Raw genomic sequence first — 27,777 nt, 5'->3', positions numbered from 1 at the left:
GTGCACCCTACCTCTAAATCAGCTGATTGATTGCCAGTGGGCATCATTCCAAACTATGAACATATCTTATCGTCTTCAATCATGTGCCTTTAGTTTTGCCATCACAAAAGCAGTGATGGCAAATGATTTCCTTTTCCTCAACCTGTCCAAGAATTCCCTCAAAACGTATTAAGTATGAAAAAAGAACCAGATTATTGTTCTAACTTAACTCAAATACATTTGGCTTCACCTCACTGACTTTTCAGCTGGATCATAAGTGTATTACATCATTGGGAAACTTCACAATAACTGTTTATCATGTGATTATAAACTATTTACTTTAAATAAACAGCTTTAAATAGAGCCTGTGTTTTCTCATGACAAAGCAGAAAGAGATTGTTTTTGGCTGTTTGCCACGTGGTGAGACAACAGATGCTTTCAATGACTGGATTCATTAGTCATTTGTCAAAATATCTGAGTCATCAGTCTGCCTTGTTCAGTCACAAAAACTAATTTAAAAGTACCAAGTTCTAAATGACCACGGCAACTTGCATTACATTTAAAACAAGTCTGATTAAATTCTGTACCAGAGCCCTTCGTTGCATCATTCAACCCCTTCCCTGCCTCTCCTTGTGTTGCATGTCTGTGTCTCTACTGTCAGGTCGAATAAAGGCTAAACAAAGTGTGATGAAGGAATTTGTAGAATAAATATGTGACGCATCTACACAAGGGAAAGGGCAGGTTAGATTTTAAATTAAAATGACTTGCGAGTCAGAAATCCACAAGGGTCAAATGAAGGTAAAGCCAAATGATAAAAACATTTGAGGGATAAGCTGCAGAATCACTCAACATCATGCGAGAGTATAAAACATGATGTCCCCCTCCTCACCTTTTTATAGACGTACTGCAGCAGGGGTCTCCCTCTGTCCTGGGCCTCCTCTTCGTCCTCGCCCTCCTCCTCCAGGGAGTGGGTGTGTCTGAAGTAGGTCTGGGCGTAGACGTAGTAGAGGCCGGGCGTCGGGACCACCAGCTCCCCGTCCACCAGCTGGACGTCCTGGAGGAAGGCCAGCCCCTTCTGCCCCTCCCACCAGGAGATCTTCTGGCCCTGAACCCGGCGCACAGCCGACACTGGAGCTGTGGAGGTACAAAATAAAAATGTGTTTAGAATAAATGTACAAGCGAAAATGGGAATAAGAATGTCCCAAAATGTATTTATATTCTACTCATTAATATGATAGGGGCGATACATAAAGAGATTTTTTGTATTCATCAAATGAAACCAATGCGATGTGTTGCTTAGCCAGAGCCCATTTTTTCAGCAATTGTCCTCAGTTATGAGAGTGAGTCACAATTGAGTAAATGACTGAAAAGCAATGAAAGAATTCCCCTTGCAAGCCAACATTCAGAAACCCTAAGCAAATATTACATCTCTAAGTCAAATTTGTGATATAACCCAATGTCTAAAATATCATTTGTAAGAATTTTGTTGTGTCACCTAATCTTTTTCCTGTATTTCCTTAGAAAAGCAGCATTTTATTAGGGCCTCTCAGAACGTCTGACTTTCAGTATGCAGACCTCCATTAGTTGAGCATCAGACTGAATTGAAAAGGCTCAAGTTAAAATGTACTTTCGTCCTGATTTATATGACAAAGACAATTAGATCTGTACATATGAATGAAGCCCTAAAGCAAATAACTACGTCTTAAGTCTTGTCAAATCCCCCAAAATCTAATGAAAGTCTGTAGGCTATCACTTCTCAAAGATCATCAGTCCATACCTTTATTTAGAGATTAGTTTAAAACAAACGGTCTACATTATTTGGTTAAATTCAGACTCCAACGTTAGTTTCCGCAGGACTCACCTCCTCCCTCTCGCTCCAGTTTGGGCACAAAGCTTCCGGTGACATGTGCTGCGACTTTGGGCCGAGGTGAACCTCTGTCTACTATCACAAGAGAGGGCAGCACCCGAGAAACTTCATCTGACGCGGAAGAAAACAAAAAGAAACATGAAAATGTGCCCAGGTAACAACAACAGGAGTTATCAAAAACAAAACTGCATCTGAAAGGAAATGTGGGGAATTTGTTTTGCACTGGTAAAATGCTGACCAATACCAGGTCCTCTGATTAACATACAGGAGGTCAAAGGTCATTGTGTTTTACATTTTTCTCACCTCTCACTGCCGACGAAATCTGCTTCTGGTAACGCTGAGACAGAGACTGCAGGGGGAACAGGAGAAAACATTTAATAGAACAAAAGACTCCAAACGTAACACTTGTTTTCTGCCAATAAGCTCCTTCCACATGTGTACCCAGCAGCCCTTCGTCTGACTTGAAGCCTGAACTTCGGCTGACATTAGCATCAGGAATACAGAGCAGGCTTCATGTTGGTAACAGCTCGTTGTTGGTAATCGACTCCTCTCCCACTTCCTTCTGTTTTACGTTCCTTCACCCAACGACTTGGCTCCAGAAAGAAGCAACATCTGCCGAATTGATGAAAACGATTTTCTAAGCTGTAGCGAATCCTGCTATTTTTGTTTAGTTTGTTTCCAGAGATGTTAAGAGAATTGGAAAAACCTTAAACATTTTGAAAGCATTACAGAAGGGAGGACAGACAAGACTTTTTGTTTCCAATATATTAATGTTAATAAATAGCTTATGTTGTTGCGGTTACTAATGGTTGCCAGTAGAGGTTGCAAAGGTTTAATTTCCCCCTTTCAAAATATTTTATCAGCTTCAGCAATAACTGAGAGGGAGGGGAAAGGAAAACAACTCATTAGTGAGCTAATTTCACCTGCAGTCAGTCAGCGGGAACCCACAATTATGGGTAATAGATACTGTAACGGTTCTCAGACTGTTTTTATTCTTCTTCTTTAGGCCCGCAAGACTCTATTTCCACAGGACCTCAGGATGAAATACAAAGAAAGACCTCTAGGTTTAATCAGAGAATAGTCTTATTTCATATATATTTCTGTCTAAAACAAAAATAAAATAAAAGCTATAATCAAAATGTCTCCTGTTCCCCATGACTTATAGGAACGACATTCCTCCTCCTGTCTCTAATAACGTATATGTATAAGTCATCTTGTTTCTTCCATTTATTATGGATTTCATTCCTCCGAAGTGACTTTAAATCATGGTTTAACTACATGTCAAATCCCATTGATCTGGTATCAAGGCAATGAAACTGGTTTGAAAATAACAAAATGCATTTGCATTTGCATTACAGAACTTTGGATCATCTTAGTAAGAGAAGAACACAAAACAAGGTTACACTTCACCAGAGCCTTGAATGTGCTTTCACTCTGCGTCTTGGGTTGAAAGCACAGGCTGATGTTCCGTTTCAAAATGTCCCAGCATCGTGTTTTTACTGAGCTAAATGTAATCAAGTCGCTGAGTCAGGAAATACCCGGCATGTTATTCAAGAGAGCAGCAAAGTCAGTGAGAGAAGGAAACAAAAACAAATAATACGCATCAAGTTAAGGAAGAAAATATATGTTGTGTGTGTGTGTGTGTGTGTGTGTGTGTGTGTGTGTGTGTGTGTGTGTGTGTGTGTGTGTGTGTGTGTGAGAGAGTGGAGCAGGTGAACACATTCCTGTGCTGATTAAACTACACAGGATCACCTCACATCTCCAGCTATGAAGGAGCTCATTGTGCGTCTACACTGCAGACAGTGATTTTGGATCATTTCAGCATTTTTCTGCTCCTGCTTTTGTTCAGAGATAAGCAGCACAGGAATGCTCTAAACATATTATATAGCAATAATATGTTTCAATATACAAGTCACTAAATCCTACACACATTTCAGGGAAACCACAATGTGTTAGTCCGTCTCTCATTCGTCTGGGACTACTTTCAGCGGCGGATTAATCCACATTTGGTTTGTTTTCATGTCATCACAGTGGCAATAGGCAAAAAGCCAAAAATACCTAGCTCCTGCTTAGTCACATATATGGGAACTGTATTCACCTTTTCTTAACAAGTTTTTCCAAAAATGGGGGGGGAAGAAACCACTGTATAAAATATGATATCTTTATATACCCTGTACAGTAACGTTTGAGTATCAAATGATGCACCTGCGGAGACATCTTGCTCATGTTTGGTAATGCAACAGAAAAGTTACAGAAAATAGGATTAAAGTGAGCTTTCTTGTGTTAAAAAAAGGGATTGAACTCTTTAAAATCTCCAGAGAGAGTTGTGTGAAGTATAATAAAGATCTGTAGTGTTGTTTCTTAAATAAAAAGCATTGAATTAAAACATTTGAAAAGCAGAGAAGTTTTGGCATTCTTGCTTGATGACTGAATCAACTCTCAACTGTCAGAATAGTCGAACAACTAATGCACTATTTGTTTGGTTAATCTCGACCCTACTGTACTGGATATTTATCATACTTTAAAACAGCGCTGAAAGTCAGATCAATAAGAGACCCCGTGAAAAAACTCTAATGATAATATTAACGCTTATCTATCATTTGCTTTGTATGCCTTTTCAGATGAAGTGTGGGGGGATTACTAATGTCTCCAAGCTCCTATGGGGTGGGGGAGTTTTGATCCACAACAGACCGGGGGGAATTTTGAGAAATGAAAGCCAGAAATCTCAGCATCTGGCTCAATGATCATCGAGCCATTATGTGCTGATCAACAAATACTGATGTGTACAGGTCATTCTGATAAGGTGATGAAGTCATGCATGAAGCAGCTCGGAGATTTATGATCAGGTTTTGGATATCTATCATGTGAGTTTCTAAGTGTGGACGTCAGTGGGTGTTTTTTTTTGGGTCTTCCCCTACCTTCTCGATGAGCAGGTGGAGCTGCTGAGTGACCTGCCAGCAAGGATCCCCCCGGACCGCCGTGAAGCTTTGCAGGTCAGCGCCCATTAGGCAGGACACGCTGCTCCTGGCAAACGTCTCCTTCATCTGTCAAGAAAAACATGGAGCCATAAGAACAAATGTCTCTTTCAATTTCTCTTCTAACACGCCTGAGAGGTATATTCCAAAAACTATCATGTACATCTCCAACCCTAAAACCATCCTTTTACACATTTATAATCCCTGTGATAAAGTTTTCTGGGAACCTCAGGCAACATAATTTCTTGGCCTGTGTCCATCCTCATCTGTTGACGTTTCATTTCCTCATGTATTTCTGCTTCATCTCATATGATTTTCTGATTAATTCCCATAAACACAGATTGAGAGTGGAGCTGGACTGAATCCAGGTAACACAAGGACTCTGGCCTCATCATAACAAGCAGGGTGAGTCAAGCCTGCACACACACCAACACACACACACACACACACACCTTCCTGATAATCACAGCTAAAAAGTTGCTGCACCTCTGCAAGCTCAATACGTCCTGTCCTTTTTTCTGTTTTCAAATGCAGAAAAGAAATTTGTCACATTGCATGACACTGCATGGTACAAACGGTTATTATTTTTTACAGCAAACGCAAAATATGAGGCCTGCATTGCTTTGTGCAAAAAATAGGGAACGTAAATTAGACGTGCACTGGAGCGCAGCCACAGAACCAGGGCGCATACAAACGAGCTCCTTTAAAGCTGTCAACTATAAATGAACATCTAGAGTTTATAGACGTTGCATTAATTTTTAAAAGTCCGCAAAAGGTGTTTTTACAGCTGCGTTCAAAAGCCGAACAACTCTCGTTGCGCACTGCATGGCGATGCGTAAAAAGTCTCCGCGCGTCTCCGGCTCGTCACTCCGAGCCTTCACTTTTGTCCTTACCGAGTTGAGAGCCGTGGAGAAGTGCAGCACGGTGATGGTGACGACCACAGTCTGCAGCAGGACCGCCACGAGCAGAAGCACCCCGAGCTTCGGACCGGAGCCCGTCATAACGACAGACCGCCGTCCGGTTCCCCAACCAGCGCCGTCCCCGTGCCGCGTTCAGACCTCCAGCACAAGAACAATGGCAGAGAGCTGACTTCTTGACTGCTACCCTCCCCGTCCCCAGAAGGAGGAGGAGGAGGAGGCGGGTCGGGCCTGGCGAACTTTTTTCCTCTTTGAATTTCTCCTGGAGATATTATTGTGTCATTTCTGCGCTGGACAAACACAGATAGCCTTGCGGTTTATTGTGAGCCTCATATCTTTGCGGGGGATCTGTGCACTGAGCCTACTGTGAGAAAAACTCATTTACATCAGCATGTGATGTAACAATGTCTTATGAGTGAGTGGCACTGCAGCACGTATACATGACTTGTATTATGATTGTTCAACTCCATTTAACCAGTGCTGGATAGTAACTAAGTACATTTCCTCAAGTATGGTACTTAAGTACAATATTTAGGTAGTTCTAGTATTAGAGTATTCTCAGTTTATGCTACTTTACTTCTACTCCACTACATTTTAGAAGTGCATTTTGTACTTTTTACTCCACTGCTTTTATTTGCAGCTTTTAGTTACTAGTTACATTTGAATTATTAGTTCATATAAATATAAATCAATTATTAAATCACTTTGATATACATTTATAGGTTAATATATTGAGCAGCAGTATATACAGTTATTTAAATTAGCTCTACATCAGGGGTGTCAAACTCAATCTCATCACTGGCCACATTAGCATTATGGTTGCACTCTAAGGGCCGGTTGTAACTTTTAGACTATATAAATATAATTATAAATATACCTATACATATATATTAAATTATTTTTAATTTATATTATTGACTCTGCATTGGATTTCTATCAGTTCTGGTAATAACTTCATAAATAACTACGTCTGAAAGCAGTCTAGGGCAAATAAGTGAAAGAAAATATTCAACAATTACACCAATTGTATTGTATATTATATTCTTTGCAAGCTCTTGCGGGCCACATAAAATGAGGTTGCGGGCCGGTTTTGGCCCACGGGCCTTGAGTTTGACACCCCTGCTCTACATGAACCAGATGTGATCAAAACAGATAATAATCATATTATTAACCCAGTAACTCAATATATACAATTCTGAAATGGGCCATGAGCACAAGGAGTACTTTAAGTATATTTTGATGCCAATACTTTTGTACTTTGACTTGAGTAACATTTTGAATGCAGGACTTCTACTTGTAAATGCACTACTTTTATAATGTAGAATTGCTTATTTTTCTGTGAGTACTTCTTCCACCACGGCCTTTAACCAATTTGACATTATTTGACATGATTCATATATTCTGCCACACTGAAAAGCAATCATTTGATTTAGGTTATATAGCCAAGTGGTTTTGATTTGAGCAAACAATAAATGAGGCTTTGGCTTGTTTGCAGCCCTTACTCATGTAGCCAAGATGTCAAGTTGTTTAGATACAAAACAGACATAGCTTTTCTCTTTTAGATCCAGATCTCTGCACATTCATCGTTGACTGTAAATCCATCATGTGTCTTTTACTAGAAGTTTTGAAGGACACACACAGGTAAGATAGTGATTTTTATGAATCATTTTAAAGTTCATATCAGTGAAACCTGAACTGGTATTATAAGCATGTGTGTACGTATATTTTTGGACAGATATCTGATGTGAGGACTCTTTGATGATGTGAGATTCCTGGAAGTATTCAGTCTTTATCAGGCAACGTAACAAAAACACGATGTTCCCTTTAACATCGGTGCCGCCCTGTTGAAGGAAAAAAGCACGCTGTACAGACACTTCGATGTTAGATGATGAGGTGTCAGAACTCAGAACTCTTGTTACCACATTTGTCACTTTGTCTCACAGGGTTGACCATGTGATGAAACAATATGACTCAGCGGGGAGCAAACAGCATATAAATTACAATAAACATTGGAAAGAAGTTGTTAAATAAACCGTTTCACATTTCCCCTCTGGCTTTTATATTATATATTGAATTTGAAATGTACAAAAGAAAATAAATTCAACTCTGGAGGTTCAGATGGACTATTCAGAGGTCAGAAAATTCAGCAATATTACGAAACATACCGTGAGAGCATTTTCTTTACCACAAAATGTCTTATTGAATATGTCTGGGTTTATATGTTTGCACCAATGGGATCAAACTCCTTTCATTTGCTACATTTTTATTTATTTAAATTATATTCTCTCTTATCATGATCTTGTATATATTTAAAATTGTGATATATTGCAATTGTTCTTATTAGTAGCCTTTTACAGAAGAGGATTAGAGCCACGTGTTTTTGAGATCTGACCACCAGCAATCTTTTTTGTTTTTACTTCTGACTTTAAACTCAGAATTCTGACTTTTAAAAAAGAACTCAAAAAATAAATAAAACTTTGGACGCATCTCAAATAAAACATCACATGTGATCTAATCCTCGTCCTTACCATATAACAGTTGACTTTTAAAACTCCTCATCTCTCCACAAATATCAATTTTTATAACTTTAAAGTGTCTGCAATATTTTCTGCTCTTGTGTCACAAAAACATTTCAACTTTGAAAAGGAGATTTATTTTTAGATTGACTGCCCACGCATTTCTGAGCACATCCAAAACATACTTTAAAAGTACATCTCATGGTACGAGTCGACACAAAAAGATCTTGAATAGCTTATGTGAGCGTAATGTGTTTTTCCTCGACGTTAAGCAGTGCTGTGAGCAGCTTCGGATTGCATTGTCATCATTGCATTGTCGTGCGGTGAGGCAGGCTAAGCCTATAAATGGATCCTGGTCCTTCTCTTTCTACATTTGCAACATCTGGCCTCAATCTGGCTCCTACGCCCCGCGGCCCCCCGGGAAACGCTCTCCGCTTAGGTTTCACTCCGGCTGAAGGGCCTGCTGGGGGTAACGCAGACGGAAAAACTGTTTGTGTGATGAAGAGCACAAGAGAACATGTGAGGGTCAATGAGAGCATCCTCCGAACAGGGAGATAGACATCATTAACCCGAACCTTGAACCTTGAACCCAAAACCAAGTCGTAACCCTTTAAAACAATCTCTTCGTGGCCCGTCAATGTGAACAGATTTGCAGACCCCACTTTGTGGTTCATTCAGGTTTAAGCACACACACTGAGTGTATTTCTGAACGGCAGCCAAGTTTTGATAGGGATACAAAGACAAGAACTGACCGACTCCCCCGCAATGTGGACTCCCTCCCTCCTTAGTCACCCTCTAAACTTGTCTCCCACTCCCTCGTTCTCCCTCTACCTCATTCTCTTTGTCTCCTTCCATCTTTTTCTTCTTACCCTTTGTCTTTTATTTCCTGCCATTTCCCACCCATCTCTTTCTGTTTATCCCTCTTCCTCTCTTCCTTCCTTTCTCTATTGACCATGAGTGGGCACAGTATAGCTAAAGTATGTTGTAAAAGGTTTACAATGCACATATAATCATTCTGAAAGTGAGAATCATAATATTTCATAGCATTTTGACTACAAACGGGTATCTGGCCCAGCTGCATCCCAGGTGTACCGCTCATAGGGGAACGATACCGTGTGATGTGATATATGACTAGATTTAGTGGTCTATTTGAACACAGCATAAAAATACCTCCTCTTGCATTTATATACTCTGTAAGAAGAAGAAAAGAAGATGCTGGCAGAACTGGTTGCAGCTTGGTGGTGTATAGTACTGCGTTCAAGGCGGCAAGTTGGAGCTTTATCTTTGATTTACCTCATGTTGGCTCTCTTTCGCTGAAGTAACATGTGAATGTTGTTGAGCACTGGGAGTCAAGAAGGCTTTTTAAAATTCATAATTACCCCATATCAGTTTATTGACATAAACGTAAAAGAGACAACAATGTGTTAAAGGGGCCATATTATGCAAATGTTTAGGTTCATATTTGTAGCCTCTGTTGTGACATGTCTCCAGGCTTTAATGTTCAAAAAGCTCTTTATTGTTCTCATACTGCCTGTGCTGCAGCACCTCTTTTCACCCTCTGTCTGAAACCAGAGCCCAGTTTGCTCTGATTGGTTCGCTGGGCGGCCCTGTTGTGATTGGTCAACCGCTTCGAGATGTCCCGCCCCTTAGCCTATCACGTACAATGTGTTGAAGCATTAGCGTTACGTATTAGTCACTATGTTCTGGAAGTAAACAAAGGAGTGTGTGTAAAAGCTGTTCTTACTAAACCATTGTGTTGTTAGACTTTAGGGAGTGCAGTGATTTATACAGGGAACATTGCCTGCAGGTGTGTGTGTGTGTGTGTGTGTGTGTGTGTGTGTGTGTGTGTGTGTGTGTGTGTGTGTGTGTGTGTGTGTGTGTGTGTGTGTGTGTGGGGGGGGGTGGGTGGGGGTGGGTGTGTGTGTCTGCCACCGTTTTTTAAAATATTAATATTTTTGGCTTTTGTGTCCATACCCTTTTAGTACGAACCCTCTGCACTGCTTCATAAATGAGGCCCCTGCATGTTGCCTACAGTGAGTTGAGTCGAATCTAACTCTGCAGTTGAAATTAGGTATTAGTTTCTCTCTCTCTCTCTCTGAGTGCATGCCAAGGTAAACTCCCTGCTAACACACACATACACACATTGTGTTAATTGTATCCCTCCCATTAAAACAAGCAAGGTAACCAGAGCTGAACAATATCACTAATATGGCCCACACAACACACACACACTCCCACAAATAGTCTCACACACACACACACACACACACACACACACACACACACACACACACACACACACACACACACACACACACACACGCACACGCACGCGCACGCGCACGCGCACGCACACGCACCACACACACACACACACACACACACACACACACACACACACACACACACACTTCTGGAAAGGAGAGGTGGGACAACCATGGTGGCCAATGGGGCTGCAGGAAACCTGAGAGCTGACAAATGAGCAAACAGGAAACTTTTGGGGACTTTCCAACGTTTTCCCAAACTTTTTTTCGCTCGACTTTTATTATATGTGTGCGTGCATGTGTGTGTGTCTCTATAATGTATGATGCTAACGATCAGAAGGCTATGACTCCCAAGAGAGACCCCCTCCAGATACAATTATTAAGTGTGTGTGTGTATGTGTGTGTATTTGTGTTAACATGCCTGTGTGTGTCCAAAAGTGTTCTTGAGTGTGTAGATTTATGACAGGGTCTAAGTGTGCATATGTGATGTGCACCTTTTTTTCCCTAAACTACATGACCAAAAGTATGCGGACCCCAACCCCAACACCAAGTAAGAACATTGAGATTGAACTATTCTGCAAAACGTCATTATTAACACTGGATGTTGCCACTTGATTGGCACTGAACGTTAGTACTGCATATAAATCGGCCAATATGTCCAAATTCCATGGTGACGAGACAGTTTCTTCATGGTTTTGCCATTGGGGTCTGTAACTGAGGGAAAAAACCTATTTGTAGACACAATTGTACGACTCTTTATCAGGATCTAGCCTTCGTAGTAATCAACCTTATGCCACTAGTAATGTCTAGTTTGAATTGAATACAATTTAATTTTGATCTTGGCCTGATGGATGCGAATATACTCTGTGTTTTGAGAGTTAGACCCAATGTTGTGTTATCCTTGAGATTCCTTTTTATGTTTTTCAGGGGATAAAAGTGTGTTTTTGATTAAAAAGTATAAACTTAGCTTCTTGGCAATCCAACATCTGGAGTTAAGGCTATTATAGCAGAGGAAGGCCATAGTCTTTCAACCCAATGTTTAACAATGAGATATGATGTTCAGGTGTCCACATACTTTTGGCCATGCAGTGTGTGCTTCTATGCCCATGCAGTGTGTGCTTCTATGCCCATGCAGTGTGTGCTTCTATGCCCAGGCCTTTGTGTGTGAAACACAGAATGTGTCCTTGTGCAGTTTGAGGCGCACATTGTGGTTTTCTCTTCCTCCCTACCAATCTTTCTCCGTCCTCCCTCCCTCCCTCTCTGATCCCCCTGCTTGCGGTCTCACCCTGCCTCCCTCCACCTCGTTCCAAATTGCCTTACACTCCCTTCTCCCTCTGCCTGTCAGGAAGAAGTGAACAATATGACCTTTAGTCGCAGCGATAACATTCTCCCGCATGAATTCCCCGCCGCTCCGGCTTTCCTTTCACATTCTGGCCGGTTTGTTTTCGCTCCCGGCGCCTCTGTTTTCCTTAGAAATGATCACCCTGTGATTAACGAGTAGCACCGGGGGGCTGGAAGGAAGTCAGACCTCCACCGGGTCACACACACACACACACACACACACACACACACACACACACACACACACACACACACACACACACACACACACACACACACACACACACACACACACACACACACACACACACACACACACACACACACACACACACACACACACACACACACACTACATGTTCACACCGCGGTCTCATCACTGTTTTTATCTTCTCACATGTCAGTCATACCTTTTTTAATTGGTGTGAACAGGAAAAAGCAGCTTGATGTTTCTTTAGGTTCCCATCTGAGCTGCATGTCTGCGAATTAGACCCAGAGTTTAAATATGTCTATCTTCTCCCCTAACTATTTATCCTGTCATTTTCAAACAGCCTTCAAGTACAGTGGACACAGCTCCTGACAGGTGGCACCGTTATGTTTCGCTTGAACAATTATGTGGTCAATTTGAGTTCATCTGAGCACATTTTTAACGGCAAAACTTTGAAGATGCTGGGGAATTTATATTTTGGCTGTCTTTCATTATATCCTGCAGGTGCTTTTTAACAACAACCACATCATTGTGAGAACCTTGTAAACATGTTTGTGATGTTTTCTGGCGTTAACACCGCAACTCAAACATACGTAATTCATTATGCATGGCAAGGTACATTCTATCTGCAGAAAGAATTATCAACACATGCCATACTGTTTTATACTGAGATTAAATGATCCAATATGAGCACCAATCACATTGCCAATTTAACGCAATCTAATACTCTACAAATCTTTTTGAAGTAGTCTTACGATCGCCAGTTTATTTTAATGTTATGCAGATGTGATCAAGAGCACAATAAAAAATATGTGGGTGTTGTCTTTGGTCCATTTTTGTGGCGTAGATATATTTGGGATGGCATACAGATTTCAAGACTCCCCTGAACGGAACATTTAAGTATTGCCTGTGCAGAGTTAATCATGGGATACTGAGGGTCTGCGAAGGATGAACCAGGTGTTTCCTCTCATTTAGCATTTATTTGACTCTGAGACTTGTTGACCTGTTCTGTAGACAGAGTTCATGCCAGGGTAAGCCGTGCCATGCTGTGACTCGTAATGGGATTAAGTGGTTGTTAGGAGAACAATTGGTGAGTGAACACAGAACTCTTTTCGTCGTGCGGCTTTTCTGGCAGAAGACTGTTGCTCCACCACCCACAAACACACATTTGAGTAATTGAGTCCTGATGGGCAATGGTTCAAATGAGCAGAGGAACACTGAGTGTGCCCTGTGGCGCTCCAGATGCAGGTTTAAAGAGGATGCCAATAGCAAACGGACCTGTCTGTCAGGAGCGGCCTGTTCCTGCTTCACCTCTCTGCTCACATGATCCGACAGGCATGTTGCATTCAGGCATGTTGCATTCTGTCACGCAACCATCTCATGGTTTCTGTTTCTCTGCAGGCTTTGACTTGAAGGAGTGTTTGTGTGAGGACAAGCACAAGACAGACACAACTCTTTGATATCAGTGAAGATGTGAGGAAGCCATGCTGAAGCCATTGTTCAGACAGATGGAGAAAGTCAGGCAGAAATCTGTTGCTCTGTAAGTGTTTTTATTACCCTAAGATATCGCAGGGCTTCACCTTGCAGACGTAAATCAAAAGCAAAGGCTGTTTTGTGCAGGAATTAATAAAACGATTGAAGTTTAAATCCTTCAAATAAAAACTCTAAACTGTTATGATGCTCATAAATCTTTAAATACAAATAAGAAGAAAGAGAATCAAAAAATGGATTCAGGCGATAAATAATATCTCCATTCCCTTATAACAGCTGACCTCCTGATTGGTAGATGGTGTTCAGGAGGAGGATTTGGCGCCATCTCCTGTGTCAAACTTGTATTAACAAATTATTAAAAAAATGTCTAAATGAATACCATTTCATGGGGATTACTGTTTAAATTAATAACTAATAATTAAATTACAAATCATTCAAAAACGATAATGATAAATTATATATTATTATCTCATTGTACATGTATAATGATATTAAACGATTATATTATATTCTATATTGGCATAAGGTAAACATTTTTAAATAATAAATATTTAAATAAAAGTATTTTAAAAATGTATTTAATTTTCTATAATGATCATTAGGAATAATTCACATTCAAACAGCAATTTAAAGTGATCTATAATTATAAAGGGGTCAATATTTTTACCATTAATATGATGAATATAACTTACTAAACTATTATTACATTAAACTAAAAAGACACAATACACTTGACATATCTTCAATATAGTTAAATAATGAACATATTCATTATGTTTTAGTACCTATGGCAACTCATTATAATCAGTAACATAAGTTATACATTAATAATACATAATAAACTGCAATATTTTTAAATACCTAATTTAAAAGTATGATGAATAAATTAAATATTTTCAAGTAAACTTTATTTCGTTTTATTATACTTGATGCTTGAAGGGGACAGCTACATTTCAAACCTGTTATAATGAATAAATCAAATGATTTCCTCACTAATGTGTGAATTGTGATCTTTCTCAAAACAAGGAAACACAACCATTTTAATATGCGTTTCAATATAAATATGTTCTCATAAATAAATTGCAAAATATGAACATGTTACATTTTTAATTCCCCCCTCGAACCCTGTTGATCACAGATATCAAACATTTGTTACAGCAAAAAGGAATCAAGTTACTGCCATTTCAAGTTCAAGCAACAACATCTGGTGACTGAATGAACTCTGCTCACATTAGCTTGCATGTTATAAACACTGCAACCCCCACAGGAAGTGAACACGCTCCAATAGCACAAGTAAACAAACAAAATAACATAACACTGGCAGGGTGGCAAGGACCTGAAGTTTACGCTAACAGAAAAATACTCTCTTTTCTAGCAGATATTTTGCTCTCATTATTTCTGTTCTTTTAGTGAAGTTTGTCAGTTTGGAAATGTTATTGTTTGACATTGACGTTAAAATGTGAATCTATCATTTGATAAAATATATCATGTAAAATGTCCATTTCATTTTCATTATCTTAGATTTGAAGTCAACATGGAGAAGAAGTCTAACGTCTTGTGCTTCACACGATCCTCACACCTCCTGAAGAGCGATGGACCCGTGGTGAGATTGTTTTCATTATTGAAAAATGTGCTGATTATTTTCTCAATATGTCTTTTAGTCAACAAAGTGTAAGAAAAGAACAAAAATCAGTCTACAATGATTTGAAAATGTAACTACTCTATTCTACAATGAGACTCAAATGTTGCTGATTACATTTCCTTCATCAGTGTGTTTATTAAGAAAAAAGCTGCAAATGTTCTTTTCTTAAAGCCAAAAACCACAAAAAGACAATCATATATTGTATATGTAACTGTATACCTTTTACAAATATTCATACTGCATCATCACTTTGCATAGTTACCCTAAATCACTTGTTCACAGTTTTTATTCTTGAATCATTCGGGTAGATCTCACAAAATGTCTTGTTTATAATTTGATAATCTGTATATTCATTTCCCATTATATATTCAGTTAATTATTTTTTTGTGCTTCAACTCGTTAATGTATATATTAAAACGTTCTGTTATGAATTGTGACTAAAAACACACTTTTGCTATAAGTTCTCGTTTTACCCTGACAGAAAAATCTCCACGATAAACCCCACATGATAAAACACATACAGTACATTATACAAATATTGTGTTGTCACTAATTGTGTTAGATATAATATTTGCCTAAATAAGTATATTAAACATAGTCACTCTTTACTAGAATGTGTACAAAACATGTGCATGAGTATGGTTGGGACATTCCTCACAGAAATCCAATTTCCTCTAAAAAAGAAAAAGGAGAAAATGATTGCCAGTTTTACAATTTCAACATTTCTTCCTGGTAAATGTGAAGTAATGACCCCCCCCCCCTTGGCTCAGTGTTTCTGCAGTACTGCTGGCTCGCGGCGTTTTGGGCCCAAAGCCAGAAAACAGTCAGTCACTCTCTGTCGTTGGTTCATTGTATTAGTTTTGGGCCAGCAGCAGAAACACGATAGTCCATTTTGGGATCTGTTCTCTCTCGGTGATACAGTAATTCATCGCATACGTTTCACAGCTATCATTAACATCATTGCATTGGCTCTGCAGTACAGTGGTCATCAGGAAGTCAGGGACACGTTCAACACATACAATATTTCACAATACAGTAAGTATACGCAGCTGTGAACTCTGGCATACTTTTACCACGTGCACACTCAGTAATCTTGACAGGCTTTGTTATGTGTGTGTGTGCAAGCTGGATGTCTGATAAAAGAACAAGTGAGAGACTTTGACCTCTAAAAGTAGTCATAATTGGATTTTACAAAAATATACTTAAATGAGTAAAAGATATTTTTTGATATTATTTCCCCAGAAGTTGTTGGATATTGTCCTGCTTGTGGTTCTGGGGTGAAAAACATGGAAAGCTGTGTGATTATCCCTAAAGGTTACATAAAGAAATACATGGATAAATAACACATCCATACATTGGGTGCGATTGGTGTTTTTTTTATTCGATTTTCTCCCATACTTTTCGTACATTTTATGTTTTAAATACAATTTTTGAACCAGTTATAAATATATATATAATATACTTTTAGTTCTGTAAATGCAGGTGTGTGTTTATTTATTTAAAATTGGGATAAAACAATCTTGAAAGGATTTAAAAACAAATTGGAGCGGACTATGAAAATATTTCCTACAATTTGCTATTTAGTATTGACTCAAACTGCATAGAACTTTTTTCTTTTTTGGAAAAGTAATTCAGGTACCCCTTTCTTTGGTTACATTTTATTGGAAATGTTTTGGTTTTCAGGTTCGGTGAAGAGTAGATATACTTGCTTTAAAGACCTCTGTGTGTGTACAGTGTGGCAGAAGTGCTCAAGGAAGCTGTTCAGGCGTCTGTTGAGTCCTCCAGGGAGACAGCATGTTTTCTTACATTAATGCTCATAGATAGATGGTTGTAATGTAGGTAGTTGTATGTCTTGTTTGGCGTGTTGCTCAGGGTACAGTCGATCAAACCTTTGATGCTCTGTGTTACAGGTCAGGATTGTTTTTACCTAAACCATCATTTCATCAAAGTCTCCTCATCACCGATTCGAAGGAGCTCTCAAGTACCAGCCTCACTGCTCCGGTCCACCTTTGGTGCAACCACGACTTCAAGAGGATCTAGATCTCCCTCTACAGATTCTGGTCCAGCCAGTGGATGTAGTTGTTCATGCTTCTCCATCCAACCTTAGACATCATCGGAAGATACGCAAACACCATGCAGCCATGAAACCCGTCCTCGTAGTGATCGCTTGTTACCGTGACGCCGGCGTCCTGCAGCCGCCTGACGTACATCAGCCCGTCGTCCCTCAGCACGTCAAACTCACACGTCATGACGTATGCTTTGGGCGTCCTACCCAGAACCCCCTGCTCCGCCAGCAGCGGTGCCGCCCTCACGTCAATCAGCTGGGGAACCTCGCCCATGACCCGCGGCGATCCCGTTTCTCTCACCACCGGCTGGAAGTGCTTCCTGCGCTCGGCCGGCAGCAGAGCGGTCCAGTCCAGCTTGGAGCGGATGCTGCTGCTGAGGGCCGGCTGGTCCAGGGAGCTGTGGTTGTTGGCCAGCAGGAGGGGCTCCAGGGAGGTGTCGGCCCCCAGGTACTGCAGCCAGTAGCGAGCCATGATGGGCCTGTAGAGGATGGGCACGTCCCGGTTCTGCTGGTAGGAAGGGGTGTAGAAGTCAAGCGCCTGCAGCACGGGGTAGATCAGCGCCTGCAGCTTGAAGTTCACCGTCAGAGCGTTGTCAGAGCTGAGCTGTGGACAAAGGCAGGGCTATTTCACAACTCATCAATGAAACCTAAACTCATGACATTCTGGGACTGCTAATAATTCACAGTTTAACACAACAACAGAGCACTTGTTTTCCTCTTTTAGAAGGAGATTTAACTTACTGCTAATATGTCATATTATTATGTGTGCGTTTGTTTTTCTACCTCTTGAGCCACAGCAGCAGCCAGGTTTCCCCCTGCGCTGTCCCCCGACACACACACCCTCTCCGGGTCGATGCTGTAGTGCTCCAAAAGCTCAGCAGACAGGAAGGCCCGGGACGCCGCTAACGCATCGTGATACTGCGCCGGGAACACCGCATCTGGAGCGAGACGGTAACTATAGCCACAGGACATACAAGAACATAAAGATTAGAATTGTATGCAACACTTTAAAACATGATTCAAAGATACGGCAGCGCTGGTGTTTCTGTTGAATTGACACAGGGGCACTTATAAGTGGGATCCAATTTTTCAGTTTTAAATATGTTTTCTCCCAGATTTTATATCCGCAAGCATCTTAGTCTACATTAATGCTGATGTAAGTAGAACTGTAAACAGTATTGTTTGCACTAGAGCTCAGATTATGCTTCAAAATGATTAGTAAAAAGTGACAAGAGATGGACAAAAAGAAATCAAGGTAGATCCAATTAAAGTAATTCATTAAATTAAAACACTTTTTCAAATCTGATACTTTTTTTTCACAAATTAATCAAACACTGGTAACCAACTGTTTTATATTAAAAACTGAAGATAGTAAGGCACCTTTGGAAAGATAGGTTTTCCAATACACTATTTTTAAGAACTTTTTTCTCTGTTTTGGAATGATTGTGGTTTTTATACTTTTTTAATATTGACAATTAATAACAAGATTTAATTTGCTGCAAAGTGACAGAACTTACTCCACAGACATGACGACAGAGTCCAGGTCTTCCGCCATTTTACGACAAAGAAGGTCATATGATCGCATCCCTGTGAGGCAGATCAGCGATATCATGTCAACAATACTCTAATTATTACATGTCCCACTGGCTTTCCACAGTGATACATGTTAACCCAAAAAGTTGAAATGTTCATTGTCAATCTTCCTTTTTCTTTGGGCATCTTTTTAACACTCACTTCCACTGCAAAGCGCCCATCCTCCACCGTGGAAATATATGACTCCTCTCTTCAGCTCCTTGCCTCCTTTGGGCTGGAAGACTCGGGTCGGCACGCCGCCCAGCGCGATGTCCGTCACGTGGACCGCGGGGCAGGAGCGAGCCTCGATCTCCTCCACCCAGGACACCACGTGGTTCAACAGGTGGATCCGATGGCACACTCCCAGAGCGTGGGCCACGTCACTCTGAAAATACAAACACACATGGCAGTTATTTCAAGGAGAACAATGTTTTCATTCCTGGGTAAAGAAAAGACACTGAAATCAAAATTGTATTGGTGGAACACTTCTGGTGACAACGTAACTTCCATACATGTTTTATCCTTAAGCGTACAACTTAGTATTGATTGATTAATTGAAATGTAAATCAGGTGTGATCTCTCTCTGAGTCTGGAGCCCCTCCCTGCCGTTAAAAAGCTTGACAGACTGGATGGAAAGAATGAGCAGGGTGGGAAAACTCACCCTGCACTTTAAACTCGAGTAGAAACTTGTTGCCTCACAATGCTGCATAAGATTATAGGATTTGGATGTTTAAGGACAGCTTAGCTTAATACTACCATACTATTTTTTATGTTATACAACATTTCTATTAATAAATGTTGTGCTGCTGTCACCTCTCCTGTTTTATGTTAATATTTATGTACTGTCACATTAATCTCTCCTCACTTCTAAATAGATAGATGGATTAGATATGTATTAAAAGTTGAGAAATGATTGTGTTACAGCAGCAGTGTGTTCAGGCATTACACTATTTCAAAGGTATAATAAATGATAGACATAATAAAATACAGCAAAAACATATCTACAGTAGAAAATACATATATCACAAATAATACACAATATAAAATATTCCGGTTAAGTGAAAATGTTCTATACAAGAAAAAAAAAGTAGCAAGAGAAATATAGATTTATACTACAAGGGCAGAGACATATAAATCTAGGACAGTATACAAATTCAAGATGTGCATGGTGGCTGTTGTGGATACTGTGTTTTCTTGTAATTCCATAACCCTGACGTCTCGCTGTTCCCCTCTCAACAACCTGTTTAGTTTAAATTATCCTCCGGCTCTCACCGCCTGCATGAAGCTCCGGAACAGCGCGTCCAGCAGCATCAGCTTCCAGGGCTCGCTCACCCCGCTCGGTAGCGGCAGGTAGACGTAGTAAGCGGCCGCCGACAGCAGCACGGCACCGGCCAAACAGAGCCTCATCGCGGCAGTAGTTTACCTGTCAAAAGCCCACCGTTCTCCACACGGATTACACTCTACCGGCTGCAAGCGATCGGTGTCTCCGCAAGGGATTGACAACATACGGAGGAATGACCCCAATTTCAAAATAAAAGCTGATTTAAAGATTTGCAGTCAATCTTATAGCGGCAACTGCAAACAGAATAGGGACATTCTCTTATTTTGAAAATTGTTTCCAGGAAGTAGATTATGCATTAGGTAATGTGGTTGCTGATGGGAAATGTAGTTTATTTTATTAATGAAAACATATATTATGTATAGAAAAGACACCTTTGATTTATATATATATATATACAGATACATTATATATTCTCAATTTATAATTGGTTATGTTTATCGTTCCATGGTCTAATTCATCAAATATTTATCAAATATATATTATATTAAATTGGAAGTTTTAAGAGCCACATAACAAACAGATATGTGTCTGTTTTATAATGCATGTGATTTATCCTGTAAATGTTTAAGTCATGATATTAAGTGTGACTGAAATAACATAATAATGACAAGGTATACGTTTACAAAAAGTATATTGTGCTGTTGTACTTTGAGGAGAGGATACCAAACGTTTTGCAACAACCTTTTTAAACATACGGAAAGAGTGAAATGCAAATGGCCTCTGGATAGTTCCCATAATGCACTGGACATCAGCCAATTAGACACACCTGCCTTTAATGACTCATATGTCCAGCTAATCAACAAGGAAAGATGGGTGAGCTTAAAAAGGGCTCCTGAGGTTCAGCAGTCACTTCTTCTTTTCTGACTGGTTCAGTTGAGTGGTTTGGTGTTCAGACAAAGTGACTGCTAGATGTTGCTATGGGGTTCCTCCTCAGGTAAGTTTTACAAGATGTTTGTGTAATTATTTAAATTGTGAAACTCATTCTTACAGTATATGATAGTAACTTTGGATTTTCTTGTTTAGATGGTTGCTGATGTCCTTGGCTGTTGGGGGAAATCAAGCAAATTGTAAGTTTAGTCATGTTGTGAAGCTGCTTGGTTTTTTCTGCATGGGCTAAAAAACATTTGTTCTACAGTTCGCTTTATTAGATCTACTGAGGAGTATGGAGATGATGTGCCAGTTGCAGGCTATCGCCCAGATTCAAGTGGCTTCAACATTGGAGACCGGTCTTCATCTAGCGCTTGGCCGCACGGTATTGCTTCAACCTCAAATGCATACAAGGTGAGCAGCTACAACATGCCACATATTACCAATTACCATCTAAAAATGTATTTCAGCAACTTATTTTCCAATCTTTGCCTGGAATCCTTAATTCATCCTTGTACTATACATGTTACACCTTTCATTTTAATTTATACTGCGTTTTCCACATCTTTTTACTTTTCATTTCTGTTGCTGCTGAGACACCTGAGTTTCCTTGTGGGTATCAATAAAGGTACATTTTTTTGTTGTTGTCCTCAACAGCCACAGATGACTGTGTACCGTCAAAAGCCTCAACTAAAGAACTACAAACCCCAGCAGCTTCAACTACAGAACTACAAACCCCAGCAGCTTCAACTACAGAACTACAAACCTCAGCAGCTTCAACTACAGAACTACAAACCTCAGCAGCTTCAACTACAAAACTACAAACCTCAGCAGCCAGAGCGTCAGTTTCCCCAGCAACCTAGCTACCCTCTCCAGCAACCAGAACCTCACTTGCTGGAGCGTCAGTTGCACCAGAAACCTAGCTACCTGCTCCAGAAGCCTCAGTTGCCCCAGAAACCGGAGATTCAGTTGCCCCAGCAGCCAAGCTACCCTCCCAAGCAGCCTCAGTTGCCCCAGCAGCCAAGCAACGCTCCCCAGAAGCCTCAGTTGCCCCAGCAGCCAAGCTACCCTCCCAAGGAGCCAGAGCGACTGTTTCCCCAGCAACCTAGCTACCCTCCCAAGCAGCCAGATCGACTGTTGCCCCAGCAACCTAGCTACCCTCCCAAGCAGCCGGATCAACTGTTGCCCCAGCAGCAAAGCTACCCTCCCAAGCAGCCAGAGCGACTGTTGCCCCAGCAACCTAGCTACCCTCCCAAGCAGCCGGAGCTTCAGTTGACCCAGCAGCCAAGCAACGCTCCCCAGAAGCCTCAGTTGCCCCAGCAGCCAAGCAACGCTCCCCAGAAGCCTCAGTTGCCCCAGCAGCCAAGCTACCCTCCCCAGAAGCCTCAGTTGCCCCAGCAGCCAAGCTACCCTCCCAAGCAGCCAGAGCGACTGTTGCCCCAGCAACCTAGCTACCCTCCCAAGCAGCAGGAGCTTCAGTTGCCCCAGCAGCCAAGCTACCCTCCCCAGAAGCCTCAGTTGCCCAAGCAGCCAAGCTACCCTCCCCAGCAACCGGAGCTTCAGTTGCCCCAGCGGCCAAGCTACCCTCCCCAGAAGCCTCAGTTGCCCCAGCAGCCAAGCTATCCTCCCCAGAAGCCTCAGTTGCCCCAGCAGCCAAGCTACCCTCCCCAGCATCCGGAGCTTCAGTTGCCCCAGCAGCCAAGCTACCCTCCCAAGCAACCGGAGCTTCAGTTGCCCCAGCAGCCAAGCTACCCTCCCCAGCAACCGGAGCTTCAGTTGCCCCAGCAGCCAAGCTACCCTCCCCAGCAACCGGAGCTTCAGTTGCCCCAGCAGCCAAGCTACCCTCCCCAGCAACCGGAGCTTCAGTTGCCCCAGCAGCCAAGCTACCCTCCCAAGCAGCCAGAGCGACTGTTGCCCCAGCAACCTAGCTACCCTTCCCAGCAGCCAAGCTACCCTCTCCAGAAGCCTCAGTTGCCCCAGCAGCCAAGCTACCCTCCCCAGAAGCCTCAGTTGCCCCAGCAGCCAAGCTATCCTCCCCAGAAGCTTCAGTTGCCCCAGCAGCCAAGCTACCCTCCCCAGCATCCGGAGCTTCAGTTGCCCCAGCAGCCAAGCTACCCTCCCCAGCAACCAGAGCCTCAGTTGCCCCAGCAGCCAAGCTACCCTCCCCAGCAACCGGAGCTTCAGTTGCCCCAGCAGCCAAGCTACCCTCCCCAGCAACCCGAGCTTCAGTTGCCCCAGCAGCCAAGCTACCCTCCCAAGCAGCCAGAGCGACTGTTGCCCCAGCAACCTAGCTACCCTTCCCAGCAGCCAAGCTACCCTCCCCAGAAGCCTCAGTTGCCCCAGCAGCCAAGCTACCCTCCGCAGCAACCGGAGCTTCAGTTGCCCCAGCAGCCAAGCTACCATCCCCAGAAGCCTCATTTGCCCCAGCAGCCAAGCTACCCTCCCCAGAAGCCTCATTTGCCCCAGCAGCCAAGCTACCCTCCCAAGCAACCAGAGCTTCAGTTGCCCCAGCAGCCAAGCTACCCTCCCCAGAAGCCTCAGTTGCCCCAGCAGCCAAGCTACCCTCCCCAGAAGCCTAATTTGGCCCAGCAGCCAAGCTACCCTCCCCAGCAACCGGAGCTTCAGTTGCCCCAGCAGCCAAGCTACCCTCCCAAGCAGCCGGAGCCTCAGTTGCCCCAGCAGCCAAGCTACCCTCCCCAGCAACCAGAGCTTCAGTTGCCCCAGCAACCTAGCTACCCTCCCCAGCAACCAGAGCTTCAGTTGCCCCAGCAACCTAGCTACCTTCCCCAGCAACCGGAGCTTCAGTTGCCCCAGCAGCCAAGCTACCCTCCCCAGCAACCGGAGCTTCAGTTGCCCCAGCAGCCAAGCTACCCTCCCCAGCAGCAAAGCTACCCTCTCCAGCACCCAGAGCTTCAGTTGCCCCATAAGCTGCCCCATAAGACAAGCTACCCTCCCCAGCAACCAGAGCTTCAGTTGCCCCAGCAGCCAAGCTACCCTACCAAGCAACCAGGGCCTCAGTTGCCCCAGCAGCCAAGCTACCCTCCCAGGCAGCCGGAGCTTCAGTTACCCCAGCAGCCAAGCTACCCTCCAAAGCAGCCGGAGCGTCAGTTGCCCCAGCAGCCAAGCTACCCTCCTAAGCAGCCGGAGCGTCAGATGCCCCAGCAGCATTCTAGCTCCCCGCCCCAGCGTCAGAAGCCCCAGTTGCCCAAAAAGCCTCTCCAGCATTTGCCCCGGCAGCAGCCAGGCTCCCCGCCCCGGCAGCAGCCAGGCTCCCCGCCCCGGCAGCAGCCCGGCTCCCCGCCCCGGCAGCAGCCCGGCTCCCCGCCCCGGCAGCAGCCCGGCTCCCCGCCCCAGCGTCAGAAGCCCCGGCAGCAGCCCGGCTCCCCGCCCCGGCAGCAGCCCGGCTCCCCGCCCCAGCCCCAGCCCCAGCAGCCCGGCTCCCCGCCCCAGCCCCAGCCCCAGCCCCAGCAGCCCGGCTCCCCGCCCCGGCCCCAGCAGCCCGGCTCCCCGCCCCGGCCCCAGCAGCCCGGCTCCCCGCCCCGGCCCCAGCAGCAGCCTGGCTCCCCGCCCCAGCAGCAGTCTGGCTATGAGAACCAGCAGCCTGAGCAATCGGGATACTTGTCAGACAACCTGAACAAGACCTATGGTTCTTACATGCAGAGACGGGCTAACCGGTTACCGATGCCTTCCTTCCCATCCAAGAAGTTGCCCTGGCAGAAGTTGCCCTGGCAGAAGTTGCCCTGGCAGAAGTTGCCCTGGCAGAAGTTGCCCTGGCAGAAGTTGCCTGGGCAGCCGCGTTACCTGCCTAAGTTCATGAACAAGAAGCAGCAGCCAAACCTCATAGATTATGAAACTGTTGCCCAAGGAGTTGCTTCCCAAATGGCTTCAAATGGGTAAGTTTAGCTAATGCTGTTTTATTGGAAAGATAGACAATCTGTGTAATCTGTCCACCTTGACTTTCTTCCAGGTACAGCACCAATGGTGACGAAAGAGGCTATGGCTATGAACTTGCTCAAGTCCAGAGCAGCAATGGGCAGGGTATGTATTTGAACTCTGCAATATGACTCAAGCTTTTAAACACTGATTTTACAAAGTCTGTTTTTGTGTTTTAGGTGACACTGAAGGTTCGTCAAAGACTGCTTTCAACTGAGCCCTGTATTGCCCTTTCAAAATAAAAAAGTTTAGCAATTCATGGTTTACTATTTTGTTTATTCCCTCCTATACATCAAAATCCTGACTCTACAACATTCGTTTGTTTTTGATGAACTGAAGGAGCAAGTATTTTCAAAAAGACGCATCGTGATACTGCGCCGGGAACACCGCATCTGGAGCGAGACGGTAACTATAGCCACAGGAAATACAAGAACATAAAGATTAGAATTGTATGCAACACTTTAAAACATGATTCAAAGATACGGCAGCGCTGGTGTTTCTGTTGAATTGACACAGGGGCACTTATAAGTGGGATCCAATTTTTCAGCTTTAAATATGTTTTCTCCCAGATTTTATATCCGCAAGCATCTTAATCTACATTAATGCTGATGTAAGTAGAACTGTAAACAGTATTGTTTGCACTAGAGCTCAGATTATGCTTCAAAATGATTAGTACAAAGTGACAAGAGATGGACAAAAAGAAAACAAGGTAGATCCAATTAAAGTAATTCATTAAATTAAAACACTTTTTCAAATCTGATACTTTTTTTTCACAAATTAATCAAACACTGGTAACCAACTGTTTTATATTAAAAACTGAAGATAGTAAGGCACCTTTGGAAAGATAGGTTTTCCAATACAATATTTTTAAGAACTTTTTTCTCTGTTTTGGAATGATTGTGGTTTTTATACTTTTTTAATATTGACAATTAATAACAAGATTACATTTGCTGCAAAGTGACAGAACTTACTCCACTGACATGATGACAGAGTCCAGGTCTTCCGCCATTTTACGACAAAGAAGGTCATATGATCGCATCCCTGTGAGGCAGATAAGTGATATCATGTCAACAATACTCTAATTATTACATGTCCCACTGGCTTTCCACAGTGATACATGTTAACCCAAAAAGTTGAAATGTTCATTGTCAATCTTCCTTTTTCTTTGGGCATCTTTCCAACTTTTGAACACTCACTTCCACTGCAAAGCGCCCATCCTCCACCGTGGAAATATATGACTCCTCTCTTCAGCTCCTTGCCTCCTTTGGGCTGGAAGACTCGGGTCAGCACGCCGCCCAGCGCGATGTCCGTCACGTGGACCGCGGGGCAGGAGCGAGCCTCGATCTCCTCCACCCAGGACACCACGTGGTTCAACAGGTGGATCCGATGGCACACTCCCAGAGTGTGGGCCACGTCACTCTGAAAATACAAACACACATGGCAGTTATTTCAAGGAGAACAATGTTTTCATTCCTGGGTAAAGAAAAGACACTGAAATCAAAATTGTATTGGTGGAACACTTCTGGTGACAACGTAACTTCCATACATGTTTTATCCTTAAGCGTACAACTTAGTATTTATTGATTAATTGAAATGTAAATCAGGTGTGATCTCTCTCTGAGTCTGGAGCCCCTCCCTGCCGTTAAAAAGCTTGACAGACTGGATGGAAAGAATGAGCAGGGTGGGAAAACTCGCCCTGCACTTTAAACTTGAGTAGAAACTTGTTGCCTCACAATGCTGCATAAGATTATAGGATTTGGATGTTTAAGGACAGCTTAGCTGAATACTACCATACTATTTGTTATGTTATACAACATTTCTATTAATAAATGTTGTGCTGCTGTCACCTCTCCTGTTTTATGTTAATATTTATGTACTGTCACATTAATCTCTCCTCACTTCTAAATAGATAGATGGATTAGATATGTATTAAAAGTTGAGAAATTATTGTGTTACAGCAGCAGTGTGTTCAGGCATTACACTATTTCAAAGGTATAATAAATGATAGACATAATAAAATACAGCAAAAACATATCTACAGTAGAAAATACATATATCACAAATAATACACAATATAAAATATTCCGGATAAGTAAAAATGTTCTATACAAGAAAAAAAAAGTAGCAAAAGAAATATAGATTTATACTACAAGGGCAGAGACATATAAATCTAGGACAGTATACAAATTCAAGATGTGCATGGTGGCAGTTGTGGATACTGTGTTTTCTTGTAATTCCATAACCCTGACGTCTCGCTTTTCCCCTCTCAACAACCTGTTTAGTTTAAATTATCCTCCGGCTCTCACCGCCTGCATGAAGCTCCGGAACAGCGCGTCCAGCAGCATCAGCTTCCAGGGCTCGCTCACCCCGCTCGGTAGCGGCAGGTAGACGTAGTAAGCGGCCGCCGACAGCAGCACGGCACCGGCCAAACAGAGCCTCATCGCGGCAGTAGTTTACCTGTCAAAAACCCACCGTTCTCCACACGGATTACACTCTACCGGCTGCAAGCGATCGGTGTCTCCGCAAGGGATTGACAACATACGGAGGAATGACCCCAATTTCAAAATAAAAGCTGATTTAAAGATTTGCAGTCAATCTTATAGCGGCAACTGCAAACAGAATAGGGACATTCTCTTATTTTGAAAATTGTTTCCAGGAAGTAGATTATGCATTAGGTAATGTGGTTGCTGATGGGAAATGTAGTTTATTTTATTAATGAAAACATATATTATGTATAGAAAAGACACCTTTGATTTATATATATATATATACAGATACATTATATATTCTCAATTTAT

The 27,777-nt window shown here is 42.5% G+C and overlaps 3 protein-coding genes and 2 long non-coding RNA genes across 6 annotated transcripts in view; 3 read left to right on the top strand and 2 right to left on the bottom strand.

The window, feature by feature from the left end:
• tnfsf10 (TNF superfamily member 10) overlaps window positions 1–6,059 on the bottom strand; it is an 8,088-nt gene extending 2,029 nt beyond the window's left edge. The window contains exons 1-5 of the mRNA XM_079662369.1: window positions 5,715–6,059; window positions 4,765–4,890; window positions 2,150–2,195; window positions 1,841–1,957; window positions 869–1,113 (exon numbers count right to left, since the gene is read on the bottom strand). Of these exons, the coding sequence (XP_079518495.1) occupies window positions 869–1,113; window positions 1,841–1,957; window positions 2,150–2,195; window positions 4,765–4,890; window positions 5,715–5,822 (642 nt within the window). The 5' untranslated portion in view covers window positions 5,823–6,059. The remainder of the gene's footprint in view (window positions 1–868; window positions 1,114–1,840; window positions 1,958–2,149; window positions 2,196–4,764; window positions 4,891–5,714) is intronic.
• LOC307026745 lies at window positions 4,846–15,672 on the top strand. Its single transcript, XR_013804444.1, has 4 exons — window positions 4,846–4,959; window positions 5,162–5,226; window positions 13,469–13,607; window positions 15,080–15,672. It is a non-coding gene; the product is annotated as an uncharacterized lncRNA (long non-coding RNA).
• LOC307026743 (neutral cholesterol ester hydrolase 1-like) lies at window positions 14,649–27,777 on the bottom strand. 2 transcript variants are annotated; one of them, XM_079662368.1, is made up of 5 exons: window positions 27,286–27,777; window positions 26,176–26,398; window positions 25,951–26,020; window positions 18,049–18,220; window positions 14,649–17,869 (listed from the first exon to the last, which is right to left on the bottom strand). In XM_079662368.1, the coding sequence occupies exons 1-5, from the start codon at window positions 27,418–27,420 to the stop codon at window positions 17,249–17,251; spliced, it is 1,221 nt and encodes a 406-aa protein (XP_079518494.1). In that variant the 5' UTR covers window positions 27,421–27,777; the 3' UTR covers window positions 14,649–17,248. The 2 variants fall into 2 exon arrangements, with proteins under 2 accessions (XP_079518494.1, XP_079518493.1); XM_079662367.1 differs by lacking the exons at window positions 25,951–26,020; window positions 26,176–26,398; window positions 27,286–27,777 and adding exons at window positions 18,783–18,852; window positions 19,000–19,222; window positions 20,110–20,865.
• On the top strand, window positions 18,081–19,646 carry LOC307026746. The gene is made up of 2 exons (XR_013804445.1): window positions 18,081–18,216; window positions 19,013–19,646. It is a non-coding gene; the product is annotated as an uncharacterized lncRNA (long non-coding RNA).
• Window positions 21,006–25,236, top strand: LOC307026421 (uncharacterized protein). Its single transcript, XM_079661806.1, has 6 exons — window positions 21,006–21,113; window positions 21,203–21,246; window positions 21,315–21,460; window positions 21,704–24,939; window positions 25,014–25,084; window positions 25,159–25,236. Exons 1-6 carry the CDS (start codon window positions 21,097–21,099, stop codon window positions 25,194–25,196), a joined length of 3,552 nt encoding a protein of 1,183 aa, XP_079517932.1. The 5' UTR covers window positions 21,006–21,096; the 3' UTR covers window positions 25,197–25,236.

This window comes from Notothenia rossii (genome assembly GCF_949606895.1).
Source record: "Notothenia rossii genome assembly, chromosome: 12".
NCBI lineage: Eukaryota > Metazoa > Chordata > Actinopteri > Perciformes > Nototheniidae > Notothenia > Notothenia rossii.
This window is presented reverse-complemented; position numbering and strand designations above follow the sequence as displayed.